The 16,016-nt window shown below is 47.6% G+C and overlaps 1 protein-coding gene across 1 annotated transcript in view; it reads right to left on the reverse strand.

The window, feature by feature from the left end:
• The window catches only part of Grik4 (glutamate ionotropic receptor kainate type subunit 4), a 290,512-nt gene that overhangs the window by 136,395 nt on the left and 138,101 nt on the right, over nt 1–16,016 (reverse strand). Inside the window, exons 4-5 of the mRNA XM_027412199.2 lie at nt 14,864–15,029; nt 3,353–3,531 (exon numbers count right to left, since the gene is read on the reverse strand). Coding sequence (XP_027268000.2) covers nt 3,353–3,531; nt 14,864–15,029 — 345 coding nt within the window. The remainder of the gene's footprint in view (nt 1–3,352; nt 3,532–14,863; nt 15,030–16,016) is intronic.

The following is a 16,016-nucleotide window of genomic DNA, read 5'->3' on the forward strand; positions in this document are numbered from 1 at the left end:
TCTTGTCATGACTATTGTGGTGGAGGAGGGGAGAAACAAGAGCAGGATAATTGCATTTTCCTCTTTCTGTCCCTAGAACTCAAATAACTTTGTGAGCATTCTTAACTTGGCATCTCCCCAGCTGCTTGAGGTTCAGGATACACTGATGTCAACACGGTCCCAACTGGCATCTGAAGTGCAAAAAGGCTTGGTGACAAGATCAAGATCATGTGGGGCTGTAGTGGCATGCAAGGTTTCCATGGGCTCCTTCTCCCTTTAACACTTCCTTCCCCCACTCTCAAGACCCTCCATCCACACCCTACCACACACTCTAACATGTTTATTATGACAGGTCCACTGCCTAGACCCACACGAGCTACTGCTGCCGGGCATCCAGCCAGGAGCAGGCTAAGGAGCATAGTCAGAAGTTAAAAATCCATTTTGTGAAACCTGCTGTCCTAGAGATAAAAGACAAGAGATCCTAGGTTTTTAAGACATGAATTCTGGGTAAACATGGAGTTCTTTGCCGGAACAGCCACTCAATAAAGTAGGGGATTACTGTGCAAAGCCTCCCGAAATCAAGAAGCTGCCAAGAGCTGCCAACAAGAGCCTGGCGCCCATGTGCACCGCAGGGCTCCAGAAAGCCCCTGGGAGCCCCCAGAGAGAGGAACATGGAGTCCCATGGAAGCCCAAGGATAAAGGTCAGGCTTGTTGGAGAGACTGCTTGCCTATGGCTACCAGGATGTCAGGTGGGAAGCAAGGGAACAGGTTTCCCCAAAGCATCCCTGCTCATCGATCAGTTTGGTTGTAAAAATGCAAGAGTGTAGGTAGAAAGGGGGGTTAGAAAGGATGGCCACGGGGAACCCAGAACAGTTGTTTGCTAATGGGGATCATCATAGACAATTGCCTTCAAAAGCAGTAAGTAAATCCATCCATCCATCCATCCCAGAGTCACCTCCTCCTGCAGAAAAGCCGTAAGAAATGGGAAAACGCAAGGTATGTTTAAAGGAACTTCCCAGTATTGGCAAAAGTGCACTGTTTGCCACTTTTGAGCATGTAAACGGTTAAGAGAGGCAAGTCATCTCAAACTTCTTCAGAGCATGTATCGCTTGAACTTGGCATTCCACTTTGAGAAGCATATGCTAAAGAAATATGCATGAATGCACGTGCAGAAAGATTTATGTATGAAGATATGTGCCCTCACATTATTTATCATAGCAAAAGATTGGAAACAACCTGTTTCTACAAGGATGAAGGGACGGTTAAATAAATTATGGGACATCGGCATGATAGGAAATGATTCAGCCACTAAAATATTTGTAGAGAAATATTTAATGACATGGAAAAATGCATGGTACATAGTTGGGCAAAGAGAATAGCTGCTTACAGAAAGTTTTAAGCAGTGTGGGGATAACTGGGGGATGTCTGAAGCAGAAAGAATAGACATTAAAATTTTAGGAAAGGTTAAGGCTGGGCAATGGGTTGTGAGTGACATTTATTTTCTTCTCTGTACTTTTTGGAAAAATCTCAGCAATGAATTCAGAATGTTAGTGGGATGGGGGGCTGGTAGACATCAATTTGCTATGTTGGGAGTCAGGGAATATTCTTGGGAAGAACCACCCCCACCCCAGCCTCTGCTCTCCACAGGGATGCTGGGAGGACTTCGGTTTTCTTAGCTGAAGCTCTTACACCTAAAGATGACCCCTGAGCCTGTCTTTCATCCCTTGAAATCTACAGGATCCTTTTCATTCCTGACATCACTGATTTATCTCCAGATTGAGAAGGAAGAGAAAAGGGACAAAAAGGTGTGTGTGTGTGTGTGTGTGTGTGTGTGTGTGTGTGTGTGTGTCTGTGTGTGTCTGTGTCTGTGTGTGTCTGTGTGTGTCTGTGTGTCTGTGTGTCTGTGTGTGTGTCTGTGTCTGTCTGTCTGTGCGTGTGTATCTGTGTCTGTCTGTGCATCTGTGTGTGCTCCTGTCTCTCTGTGCGTGACTATGTGTGTATGTGAGTGTGTGTATGTCTGTGTCTTTCTTGTGTGTGACTGTGTCTATGTGTATATGTCTGTGTATCTGTGTGTGTCTCTGTGAATGTGTATATATGTCTGTTAGTGTATCTCTTTGTGTTTGTGTCTCTCTGTGTATCTCTCTCTCTCTCTCTCTCTCTCTCTCTCTCTCTCTGTGTGTGTGTGTGTGTGTGTGTGTGTGTCCTTCTGTGTGTGTCTGTGTCAGTATGTGTGCATGTTCAAGTGCTATTTCATAAGTTGAGTGCTCATAGACAGATGTGGTTTTGGTGCTATGGAAAATTACTATAGCAACAGGCTGAAGGGAAAGCCCTGGGTACTGAGAAAACTCATTCAAATATCTTATTAACTCTCAGATTTAGGAGGAATAAAGACCTGGGCATGGGGAGGAAGGGAAAAAGAGGACAGAAAAGAAAAGTGAGAGATAGATAGATATTGAGTGTTTGTGGGTTCAGCACAGCCAGGCAGAGGTTAAGGAGGAGCCTGGCTACCCCATTGGAAGATGGCAGGTTGTGTTTAAATATGCAATTAAAATAGCATTAAGAAAGGTAAATATGATATATATATATATATATATATATATATATAAAGGTAAATATGTCTGAGCACTTATGGGGACTGCTGAGGAGCCAAGGAAGAGCCTAGAGCTCTCTGAAACACATGCTTAGCCCAGGGACTGGTGCAAGGTGGCACCTCAGCTGTCCAGCTGTTTCCATCTGTCCATGTGACCCTAATCATCTGACTTCTCTCTCTCTCTCCTTGGGATTCACCTGTCTGACAAAGTCCATGTGCTTATGTCTGCTTGGCCATCACTCTAGGTCATCACAAACCCTAATAGAAAGCACCTGTCCTGGGGGAGAGAGCAAGCTAAGTGTGTTCGGCCCAGGTTCCCACAGGGCTGGCCTCGGACAGCTGCTTACCTCCCAGGGCCTCAGCTTCATCACCTGCAACAACATACCCATTTCACATCACCTTGGAGAAGACTGTGCTGTGAAATGACAGGGAGGCACTTTGCAAACCGTTGCAACTCTGTCAGGGCTGAGGACGGGCTGACACTCGGCACCACACGTGAGTAGTGTGGTGTGTACACTGTCTGACAAGTGGCCTCCACCAGAGCCTCTCAAATCTGACTCTAGGTCCAACTGGTCTCTCAGCCCCACCAGGTGCTAAGTGTTTCTGAGTGGCACCATCATCCTGATTTCTCTTTGGAGGGACTGGTGTCCATGGAAACAGAAGCAGATAGAGGGGACCAGCATTCAGATCCAACACAAGACCAAGGAACAACTATAGCTCAAATCAGGAAAGACAGGGAGGATACACTATGCTCCCCAGCACCCACCCCAGCCAGTCTCCCACCTTCAGAAGGATGGTATGCGACATAGAAGCATTGGCATGGATGATGATGGTAGCTGTCTTGTCATCCCGGATCTCCTTGAGGAGCGGAGTGGGGTCCCGAGTGTCATCCAGCATCCGGACTGAGAGTGTGTCCTTGGAGATAAGGAATTGCCGGAGGAGCTTCTCCAGGTTTAAAAGGCCTGGAGGGGGAAAAGGAGGAAGACCCTTAGGATCTGCAGAGCTGCCTCCACAGATGCTCAGGCAAACAGGGAGGCACATGGTGATTCAGGCTGGAGGCAGCTCAGATCCAGTGCTAGGGATGTCTTTAAGCCCCAAGCAGGTTTCTCTGCCTCTTGGGCTTCAGTTATGCCATCTAACTATGAGGAGTACCCAGAAACTCCCACCAGCTCCTCAGTAGTCCTCTACTTTCATAGAACATGTGGCCCCTTCAGAAATGCAGTGCAAGGTCAAAGAACCCGCAGTGCTCCCCTTGAAGTGTTGTGCCCAGTAACTGAGAACTTAATCAGAGAGCACCAGCACTGAGTCTCTTCCCCCGCTTCCAGAACCTTCCCACATAGCCAGCTGTCTAGGCCTCAGTCCCTTTTCTAAGAAGGACAAGTCCTAACAGCAAGCAGCTCCCAGGCTGTATAGTGTTAAACCATGCACTGTAAAGCTCTTCTGGGCTCAGGAAGATCTAGAGGTGTTTTATCAAACTCCATCAAGGAAAGCCTTTGTTTCCATTCTAACGGTGGCAGAGCAGTTCCTTCAAGATCCCGAGGCCCAGGAAAGAGTCCTAGCAAACCTCTTTGAACTCCTCAGAGCCCTGTGGCTGCTCTAAGACAAGGTATCACCATGATCACAACAGAAAGGCCTTTGAAAAGCAGCAAGCCTGGGCTCAGAAACAAATGGCAAAGGGGGGCCCTGAGCTAAGGTTCCTCCTCTTCCTCTCTCCCACCCCCAGCTAGTTGATGCCAGGAGTCTTGGTAGGAAGAAACAATCTAGAACAACGTCACTGAGAATAGAGGGCTTTAATTCTGTCTGTTCCTGCCAAGGCAGGCCATGGGGAGGGCAGATGTGTGGCAGGAGGGCCATGTCTCCAGAGCCAGTAGTCTTGAGTCTGATGGAAAGGTACCTGCAGGCATTTGCTCACAAAGCAATGACAGGAGTAACATTTATCAAACCTTATTACACTCGGGCTAATGTACTAAAATTTTTACATGGCTTATCTTATGTAAGTCTTCATAACAATACAATAAAGTATTAAAATCCCCAAGTTCCAAGGAGGATGGGAGGCAGGAGGTAAGGAACGCACCTCACTCTGTGGGCGGTAATGACTTTCTACCACTTTAGGTTCCCTGTGCTGCTGGCTCCGGCACTGGCTAACAGAACATTCAATTCAGAGATGCCTTCAATACAGCCCAGGAGGATTCTTTCCTGTACCCTCCAGAGGTTCAAAGACAACTGAGATAATTCAGAGGTGGCACTGAAGAGCATCCATCCACTCTTCATGTCATAGACAGATGCTCTGACTTGCCCAGTCACACATGGGAAGGATGAAGCTGGGATTTCCCACTTTCTGATCTCTACACAACTCTCTTGGGACAAAGCAATCAGAAGTGGGTACTGTGTCTATACATAGACATGCATCTGGGGGCTTAAGTGAGGGAAACCAACACTTGGTGTGCTTGTGTTTGTTTGTTTGTTTGTTTGTTTTCAACAACAAGAAAGAGTGTTCTTTTGTTTTATTTTGAAACAAGCAACCAGAGTGGGTACTTGATGGAATGTGTAGCCCACCCATTTTCCTGCTCCCTGTCTTGAGAGAAAGTCCTTCAGGGAGCTGGGGGCTGCCTGGTGAGAGAGAGTTGGAACAACTTGCTTCACAAATGAGGGCCACATGGCATGTGGTGGGTTTGAAAGAGAATGGCACACATAGGCTCATATGTTTGAATTCTCTTTCCCTAGTTGGTGGGACAGCTTTGGAAAGATTGGGAGGTGTGGCCTTATTGGAGAAGGTGCTTCACTGGAGGGCTCTATGAACACAAACAGCACACACACACACACACACACACACACACACACACACACACACACACACACACACACACTGGATCCTGCCCTCTGGAACTTAGGTAAGCGAAATGAGTGAAACCGAGTCACATTCCTGCTTTGTTTAGTGCCTGAATGGATCTGGACTTCCTTGGGAACAGCTGCAGGGTGGAGAGAGAAGGTACTTCCCCTTCCTCTGAAGTGACACCAGAGGCAAGTCCCTGGCAAAGACTTGAACTTCTGACCCAAAAAGGCACCATTTGCACCAGGAGATCAGGGTAGAGGGCACAAAGTCTTGGCCAGGTCCTGGACATGGGGTGATCACTGATGCCAGAGGGATTACAAGTCAGAAATTGAATGAACCCCAAGGCCTGATCTGTAAATCTTTGGAGCCTGGTTACAAAGAGGCTAACCGGCCCCCAACTCAGAATGTATCAGATGGGAAATGCCATTCAGTGGAGTAGGATCTGGAAGCCCAAGGGGTGACAGCAGGGTTGTAGGCAGGATGGTGATGTCTGACAAAGGCAGCTCAGGGACCCTTCATCCCTTTCATCCTGAAAGGTGCACTGGGCTCTTGGGGAATAAGCTCCCCAGGTAGGTGACACACCAGAGTCCTTGCTCCAATCAATCTGTGGCCACTGACTCCTTGGCTGCTCTGTTGCCCTTTAAACAAGAACAGGACATTTCCTCTACTTCATGTCACATTCTGTGTGCTGAGAGGGAGGACTAGACACAGGGCAGTAAGCACCCCTAAAGGTGTGTACCCACCCCTGACCACCCACCAGAAAGTCAGTCCTTCCCCCATCTGGATGGTGCCTGGAATGGCAAAAATGAGCACAATATTGAGGCTTGAACAGGGATCACACACGGCAAGGGAGTCAGCGAGACAATGTCCCCAGCCCACTATGTCTCCATGCCCGGGAAACCAGGGTAAAGGTTATCATATAGAGTAAGTAAAGCAGCACCAAGGCATCAGTCACCAAGAAGGGGCTCTGCGAACCTTGTTAGCCTCTCATTGCACTTTCCTGCCTCTCCTCCTAAACATATCTCTTCTTTCTCTATCTTCACCCATTTTCTCCCTTCCCCAATACTTGCAGTAACAATCACCCAGCCCCTAAAACATAGCCCCTGCTGATAAATCACATAAAGTATTTGCCAGCATACACAGTCCCCTGAATTTTCAAGGCATTCTATCCTGATAAGATCATTGTCAGCTGGAGCTACCCTGATCTGAAAACCCACTGCACATATTGCCACTGGAACCCGATGGCTTAGCAACACCACACCCAGCACACTCTAGTGTGGGGGTTTCCCTCTTATGATCACATGACTTCTGTCACTGCCCAGCATCCCAAGAAAGTGTAGGAACTTATACCATTAGTCAGGGAAGGGATCCATGTAGGGGAAGCTGTAGCCACGCCTACTTAGGGGCTGGTTACAGGTGTGCCTGACCACGCTTTCGAGGGCGTGGTCAGGGTGACGTAGTGTGACTGCATTTTCTCTTTCGATTTCACTTTTGGGCTTGCGTACAGCCACGCCGGCTGGCTAGGTCACTCTGTAAGTAAGGCTTTTCCCTATTAAATACCCTTATATTTCTACCTGACTCCGTATTGGTAATTTCCCACTATAGATCCAAATCAAACTTTTAAGTATGGTAAGTATGTGTGGGGGGGTGTTTATGTCAAGTGTCTTCCTTGGTCTCTTTCTGCCTCAGTTGTTGAGACAGAGTCTCTCCTTGGACAGAAGCTCACTGATTCAGCTAGGTTGATGCCCAACAAGCCCAGGGCTTCTCCTGTTTTTACCTCCCTAGCCCTGAGACTGCAAAGCACATGCCACTACTCCCAATTTTTATGTGGGTGCTGGGAATCCAAACTCAGGTTTTCATGCATGTGTGGCAGCACTTTACCCACAGAGTCATCTCAAGAGCCCCCTGCCCAAGAATGTTTTCCGCTGACTCTGCATTGCCTTTGCACAATGGTGAAGGTAAGAAAAATGTGAGTCAGATCACGTGAGTCAGGACCATTCAATTACAATACTATACACCTGAATGACTTCCCTTGGGGAAGGCTGGGAACCCTTTCTCTGCATATCCCCAGTAAGGGCAGGTGTACCATACTTCTTGAGCTGAACTGAATCAGCAACTGGGAGAAGTAACTGAGACCAGGGGAGCAGCATGCCTGGCAAGACCTGTCACATCGTCACCAAGCAAGCAGCGCGAAGGAAGCAATGTAGTGATGGGAAAGGCAATCAGAAGACAGGCTTGGTCATGGAAGCTTCAGGAGTGTGAAGGGTTAGACGTCACAGGGGGACAGGCTTGCTCACACTAGGGAAGTATCTTCCATTTCACTGTCTAAAGATGCAATGGACTGCACATGTGTCAGTTCCGCCCCCCATCACTGGGAAGGCCCTCGTGTGGACTACTGTCTAGGAATTAAACCATGGATGGGACATGGAAAGAGGAAAAAGGGATGTATTTCCAGTTCAGGGAGTCTCTGATTCTGAAAATCCAAAAACAGGATTGTTTTTTAAAAAAGTTTTAAATTAATTTTGTATTTTATATGTGTGCATGCACACAAGCTAGTGTGTGTGTGTGTGTGTGTGTGTGTGTGTGTGTGTGTGTGTGTGTGTGTGTGTGTGTGTGTCCCAGAAGGTGGTACTTTTGGTTCTGGCAGTGAGAGACTTGCAGAAGAGAAAGCGTGCTCATTGCCATTCTCCTCACACCTTTGTTCTAGAACTAAGGATTTACCAAGCACAGCTGCCCTCATAGGAGTTAAACTCTGCTCTGTCTTCAGGCTTCCACCACCTCCACCCCAGTCTTTCTCTCTTGTAGAATGGGGACAGGATAGGATGCTTGCCCAGCAGCAGGCATGCCTACCAAGGCTGAGCTGAGGAGCCTGGGGAACCCATTAGTCTCGGTCAAGATCAAAGTGGATCAATGTGGAGCCCAATAGGCAGCTCCTCTAGGAGGAAGGGTATAGGCTGGTTTCCAGAACTGGAAGGCAGGGACCCCAGGGTTGAAGGGAGGGCATCAAGGCTGTGAAAGTGCTGCCAGTGTTGTTTACAGCCTCAGGACAAGGACAGAGATGCTCAAATGATGCCTTTGCATGGGACACAGAGGACCCAATATCAAAATCTTAAAAGGGGCTGGGGAGAAGGGTTAAAGTGTTGCCATACAAGCATAGAAGCCTGGTTTTGATCTTCAACACTCTGAAAATCCAGGTGTGGTGGCAAGTGCTTGTGACTCAGTGCAGGGTGGAGGGCAGACTCAGAGGGACGGGTGGATCCTGATGTCTCCATGGACAGCCAGTTTCCGTCTCAAATAAATAAATAAATAAATAAATAAATAAATAAATAAAGTGAAGGGCTGGCAGGATGACTCATCAGTTGAGGGTACTTGCTGCCTAGTGATGGTCTGAGTTTGATTCCTATAACCCACATTGTCCAGCTCCTACAAGTTATTCTCTTATGTTCTTTCTCTCTCTCTCTCTCTCTCTCTCTCTCTCTCTCTCTCTCTCTCTCTCTCTCTCTCTCTCACAAACACACACACACACACACACCATACACACACACACACACAAATAAATGAATTCAAAGAAAAAATAAAGTGGAGTGAGGAAGACATCTAAACATCAACATCTGGCTTCTACATGCCTGAGCACACCCCCCCCACCCACACATAAAATAAAGGAAATATCTACATCAGGGTGTTGGGGAGAAGCTCAGCTGCCAAGCACTCGGGAAGTCCTGGCTTCAACCTCCAGCACCATATAAACTGAGCAAGAAATTGCACACCCAGAAATCAGTTGTTACAGACAGGAGGTGGTGAGCTTGAGCCACCCTGTGACACATGCAATCCATCTCAAAGAAGACAATACAAAACAATATCTGGTTCAGCCCATGCTCTCTCAACCTCCCTTCCTGTCTCCTTTCACTGGCTGACTCCCTCTTACACACTTGGCCGTGGGAAGTGCTCTGTGTGTGAAGTCCTGGGCAAGGCAGCTAATGCTGATGGACTGACCTTGCAAAGGACCTTAGGGAGCACTTAATAAGTTAAATGAGTGTGATGTGGTGCCTGGTACCCTTGACCTGCCAAGTACTCATTTTTCTTCCCCTGCCAAGTGTTAAACTCAGGTTGTGTGGCTGTCAAATTTCCTCTGTGGCACCAATTCTGGTTTTCTTTGGGAAGGAGGGGGTCAGTTAGGTTAGGGACAAAGTCTTTTTCTTATGTATCCCAGGAAGGCTTAAAACTCAATATCCTCCTACAACTTCCTGAGTTCTGCCCTACCTAGCTGGAGAAATTGACTGTGACCACGGAATGTCAAGGGGCACACTTCAGGGTGGGAGTCTAGAGTGACTGGTCACTGAACTGTGAGGGGCATGCTTCAGATTCCAGTGTGGAATGACACCTTTCTCCTGCTTCTGTCTTGTCCCATCTCACACCTGAGGCTGGCCCCAGGAACAGGGAAGTGCAGAAAGCCACAGAGCCAGAGGCTGGGTGGAACCAAGCACAACTGTACAACACCTGGCCTCCAACTGCATCACTCACACAGGAGGTCTCTGTGCTCCTCATGTAGGAAAAGGTGGTCCTCACTCCTGTGTCTCCTACATGGATCAGAGGAATGAGCAAGCCAAGGGAGGCAGGGAACCATGTGACCTTGAAATTGGATGTTACCTCTGCTTTCTTCATGCATATAATGAGACCGATAATAGAAGCTGTTATATATGGTGATCTTCAGTTCCCTGGTTTAAATGAGAGGATTTAAATTATTTGGGTGATGTCAGAGATCAAATCCAGGACCCAAGAACTTAAAGTTGAAATGAAATAACATAAAAACTCTCAGCAAAGTGCTGAGCACACAATAAGTGTCATTGGGGTCACTGCCACCTCCCAAGATCAGCCTGCAGGTGCATGGGTAAATTTGTATCAAGCAAGCAGCTTCTCACAGTGGATCAAGGTCCTGGCATGGAGAAGTCCCACAACTGCCCCAGCTAGTCTTTGAAAGGGGCCTGGGTATTAATTATAATATCCCCTGCTTGGCTCCCACTGCCTCAGCCAGTGTTGCAGGGTGAGATAACAGTAATCAAACCTGCATCATTCTCCGGGCATGGGCATGGATGGGCACATTCCCACCCAGTTACCTCAGTGGGCTTTATAGTCTCCAACACCAGAAAAGAGGCTCAGAAAGGTGAGGCGACCTGTTGAGCATCAGACAGCTCATCTGGGTTACCTCCGCTTGGCTTGACTCCAAAGATAATGTGGTCTCTCTCTCTCTCTCTCTCTCTCTCTCTCTCTCTCTCTCTCTCTCTCTCTCTCTCTGTGTGTGTGTGTGTGTGTGTGTGTGTGTGTGTGTGTGTGTGTATGCATGTTTTCAACTGTAGGTTGGTTTTGGATGCCCTCCTCATTCACTCTCCTTATTTTTTGAGACAGGGTCTCTTTGGAGCTTAGCAGTTTGGCTGGACTAGTTGTCCAGGGAGCCTCCTGTTTCTACCTTTCCAGCATTGAGTTTGCAAATGTTTACCATGGACCAGATTTTTATGTGGGCTCTATGAAGGTCCAGACTTGAATTTTCTTGTTTGCATGGCAAGCAAACAAGAAAGTTTCCTAACAGCCATTTCTTCATCCCCAGGACTGTTCTCTTTCACCCCACCACCCTGCCTCTCTCTTAGACAACACTTCCTCCTTTGATCACACCAAGTGTGTTCCCATGGCTGTAGTGGGGACCCCCCAGCTCTTCTTGGAAGCCCTCAAAGACCCAACTTCTTTGAGTTCTGTGGGATGACTAGGGGGGCCATGGTAGGGCCGCTCACCCTGTCTCTTCTCTTGGCCTCTTTAGAAATAAGAAATATAGATGTTCTGATTCTTTTTTTTATTTAAGAAAAATATTGTAATCTACTATGTATCTCTGCTTAGTCCCAAACCTGCTTATTAAAAAGTCTCCTTCTGGGAAGCAGGAGCCTAAGTGGTAGATTCCCCGTGGAATGATCCCTGCCATGCCATTCTGAACGCTGGAAAATGGAATTAGATTCCCGTTCCTAATTCTACCCTCAGTCTCTTGGCCCAGCATTAATAAGGAAGATGGAAGACGGTATCATCCGGAGCTCTGAGCCACATCTCCCTGCAGCCCCTCATTTCCTCAGCCTTTGATTAGATTTTTAATCTTCTTTGCCCTTGAACTTCTCCTGCCTGCTCCACCTTCCTCAACCTGGCCTGGAGGGTGGGGACAAAAGTCACAGCCACCTAGTGACTTCTTTGAGCAGAACATTATGCTGTGACTAAAGAAGCCCTGATTTTCTGTGACCAGAAAATCTCATGTCTTCTAGGCCCTGGACTGTATGCAGCCACCACCCTGCCCCTCTGTTCAAGGACTGTAGGGACTTCTGCTCCAGAGGTCTCAACTCCGACCAGGCAGAGCCCACACTAGTGCTGCTGCTCTGGGGTTGTTTGTACAGATCTGGGGAGGGAAGGGTGCAGAACTGAGAGGAAAGCCCCAGGCTGAGTCAGAGGACGTGAAGAAGAGTCCTAGCATTGCTATGGCATGACCTGAAGTCCCTTAAAATCCCAGCATGACTGAGGAGAAGAGGGAATACCAAGATTCCAATGGAAAGACTACTGAGCTGGGAGCAACAGTACCCAGTCAAGTACTTGGTACAGAATATATGTGTAACGCAGCTGAGCCACGATTTCCCCAGGCCCCATAATAGCTGGAGTTGAGAGTGGGGGCTCAGTTTATAAGCAAGAAGGATTTCTTGAAGGGTGGTTGAGACATTGTTAACTAATACCGAGGTAGACGTCAAGAAAACTTTTGTCTCCAGATATTATGGACAGTCTTCCGCTCTATCTTTAAAAAACCCCTGCTGTGTAAGTCCTGATAGCATGACCTTGTGGCCATCAGTTCGCAAAATGAGGCGGAAGGGCTTGATTCTGATTCGGCATCACTCACTGATGCCAAATACTGTGTACAGAGGGCAGAAACACAGCATCTTCCAACAACATTCCATCAAATACCAGCATCCTGTGGACTGCTGGACTGGCATCTTTGTGAGGCCATGGGAGACTATTTGGAGAACCACAGACAACTCAGAAGGTCCATGCCATGTGAGTTGCCATGAGGGGTAAGAAGGTAAAGGTTTATCCTCTATTCATCTATTTGCTTTTTACCACAGAGCTCTTGGTCCCTAATCATTTGCATCAAAGCCATGCTGTCCAAGGAGCTTGCTGCAGGCCTATGATGCTCTGTCTCAGTGCTTGCCAGTTGGTGGCCACTGGCTACACGTAGCTATTGAACACCAGAAATGAGGCTAGTGAGGCTGAGGGAGTAATTTTTCATTTTTAATGTAATCTTATATTAGTGTTCTTTTTTTTAAAACAGAGTCTTACTCTGTAGCTTATGAAGGCTTCAATCTATAGCAATTCTCCTGCCTCAGCCTCTCAATTGCTGAGGCTACACATATGTACACCACCACACCCAGCTCTGGAATCTTAATTTTGCTTAATTCAGATTTTAAATTTAAATAGTCATAAGCGACTTGGGACCATTGCACGGGTGAGCTTAGATCCAGAGGGACCCAGTTTGACAAATACTGGCATATTGCTGTACACTGAACTACTTTCCAGGGAACCTGGATTTAAACTTCAACTCTACCACTTATTAGTTATGGTACTCTAGGCAAGGGGGAGTGGGTCTCTGGAGTTCTGCTTCCTCTTTGGTGCTGAGGGAGTTTGACATCTGTTTTTGCTGAATCCCTTCAATAAAACCCCAAGCCTGAGAACTCTAACAAACCCCATCCCCTACAAACTCACTCTCCTGTCCTAACTTCTTCAGTACCCATGTTGACTGACAGGGAGTACACATAACTCACTTCTGAGCCTTCACGGGACCTGTTGCTGAAGCTCCCAGGAACCAGCACTCTCTCTCCAGGTCTAAGGTCTCCAGCACCTCCAGTCTAATTCAAAACCCCCAACCTTGCATCATTTTCATCCACTCAAACCAGTTGTTCCCTAATGGTGCACCCAGCATTACAACAACAGTTCTTCTGAGGATGTTCCTCAGGGAAGAGACCTTCAAGGTCCCTCAGTGAACATGGGACCCAAATCCACACTCCCTTAATGCCACTCATGGGTCTGGACTCCCTTCCTTAGCCTCCTGCCATCTCTTATCAATATCCATTCCTAGTGTAACCAACTCCCCCCCCCTCCACTGCATCTCTCTTGGAAATGGGGGCAGCCATGCCTTCCATATCCCCTGGTGGTCACAATAATTAGATGCAGATAAAGCATCCAGGGCTGAAGCTCAGTGACTTTGTTTCCTGGCTAGCCCTGAGCGCTGGGGGATGAATACCATAGTGCACACATATAGGGGAAGCTGTAGCCACACATACTTAGGGGCTGGCTACAGGTGTGCCTGACCATGCCTTCGAGGGTGTGGTCAAAGTGACGTAGAGTGAGAGATTCAGGTAGCTGGGTTTCTATTTCGTTTTCACCTTTTCGGCTTGCTGTACAGACTGCTGCTGCGCCAGCTGGCTAGGTCACTTTGTAAGTAAGGCTTTTCCCTATTAAATACCCTTGTATTTCTACCTGACTCCGTATTAGTAATTTCCCACTTTACACACGTGGAGGCAATCAAGTGTGACAGTGTGACCATCTGCTGCCGTGAGTGGTTCTGACCAGTCATGCGGTTTTGCTTTTAGATATTACTTGGATTGGAGCAAAGAGAGAGGCCTTGCTCAGAGCAGTGCTGAGAATTTGAAGACAGGGCTTGTGGCAGAAGAGAGCACATCCCTGAGCACAGCCCATTGTGACCTGCAGGGTCAGAACAAGCTGCACAGCTCACCTGTGCAGGTGACATGCTAGGTTCAAGCACTGGCCACGAGGACACAGCAGTGGCCAGCGTCTGACTGACAAAGAGCGAGCATACAGATGCCACCTGGAATACGTGGACATATGTTTGCTGGCTCAAATTAGCTAAATCTCATGAACACTGAATTTATGTCTCAAATTGTTCGAGAGACATGGAAAATGCATCTCCAAACCTGTGTTTGCAGAAAGAAAAAAGAAAACGCTTTATCAGGAACTGACCTTGGACCTTGTTCCATCAGCAAAACCTGCTCTCTGGGGGAAGATACTCTTCAGCTCATCAAGTACAAATGCATTCAATTTTGTGCCCCTGCCCCCCCCCGCCTCTTTGTATCTCCTTAACAATGAGGCTGAAAATGTGGGAATTGAGTTTGCAGATACAAAAAGACTTGGCAGTTGGCCAGTCTCCCTGCAACCTAGTTCCATGCCTAGGTAGTACAGGCAAAGGGTGATTATGGGCACTGCTTCTCTTATACATATATGGGGGGTTGCACTTGTTTTTTGTCAGATCAGGATCCTAGGGACAACCCCCCCAAGACTTCCTTGCTTGTTGTGAGCCCAGGAGCCCACAGCCTAGTGGAAGTGAAGGAAACCAGACTGTCTGCGCATGGAGCTATCTTGGGAATACATACATTCTGCTTTGGCACAGATGAGGCAGGCGGTGGTGCAGTTGAAGAAGTTCAGGATCCCAGCCACAGCTACGCTGATGTCCGTGTTGCTGGGGTGAAGGTTCAGGGTGGTGAATCTCTGAAGCTGGAACCTGACAAACTCCTCTGGGGCCACTTTGAAATGAGGGACCTGACAGAAGGAGCCAAAAAGGGGCAGCAAGGAGGATTCAGAGTGAGTGACAGAGGGAAAGCAGGACGGGTGGCCCAGGCTATGGCTGAGCATGCCTCCTTTTGCTTAACACCTTTGACACACACCAAAGGAAAAGAAGCTTACAGGACCTGGGCCCCAAGTCTGGGGGAGTGGGGTGTGGTAACACCTTTGGAAAGACCCAGAACAAGCCACTGTTTAGCTAGAGACCTCTGTAAATACTTTGTGGTGTAAGAGTCCAATCGCTCTTGAAGGCACAGTCCTTACGATTTATTATCTGTAGTTAATAAATTGGAGCAGAGACAGCAAGAAGAGACAAACAGTTCCCTATAGGTTAGAGAAGAGCCCTTTAGCCCAATCCTACATAGCTGGTGTACACTAGTTTCCAGCAAGCTTTCTGGGTAAATCTCAGGGGTAGGGGCAGATAGGAATGAACCTGAAGAGCATTCAGAGGCTCTGGATGGAATCAGATGGACAAGCACCTGCACTGGATTCATCAGAGCAATGTTGGCTTCCTACCACGTGTACCAGCGATGTTTCTAGAAGAGGCCGTCTTCCCTATCTGCTGGAAAGAGATATTAAGAGGCACCAATGGTGGCTTTATTGACAGCTTAGGCTATTTGGTAGGTAATGGGAAAGTTAAATCGTAATAAGCTGCCATCCACCTTGATTTTATTCAGACACTCTCATCCCTGGTACTCAGAGCTGGGAGAGCTGGAACTGAGCGTGTGTTTGTACTGATGCAAAAGCGAGTGAGATTGAAAGTAGACAGCAGGAAGAATTTCCTGATGATGAGGTGCTCGGCTTCTAGAATGGATTAGTCAGACACGATTACAGAAGTTTTCTCTGCCTGGCTTTCTCAGAGGCTGTACTACAGGGGTCTGGGATAATGCTGTGATGGTCTCTGTAGGATTCCACCATCTTATCATTTTACGATTTAGGGAGAAGCCTACCAGAAACCAGAGCTCT

The sequence above is a fragment of the Cricetulus griseus genome, chromosome 4 (assembly GCF_003668045.3).
Source record: "Cricetulus griseus strain 17A/GY chromosome 4, alternate assembly CriGri-PICRH-1.0, whole genome shotgun sequence".
In the NCBI taxonomy this organism is placed as follows: domain Eukaryota; kingdom Metazoa; phylum Chordata; class Mammalia; order Rodentia; family Cricetidae; genus Cricetulus; species Cricetulus griseus.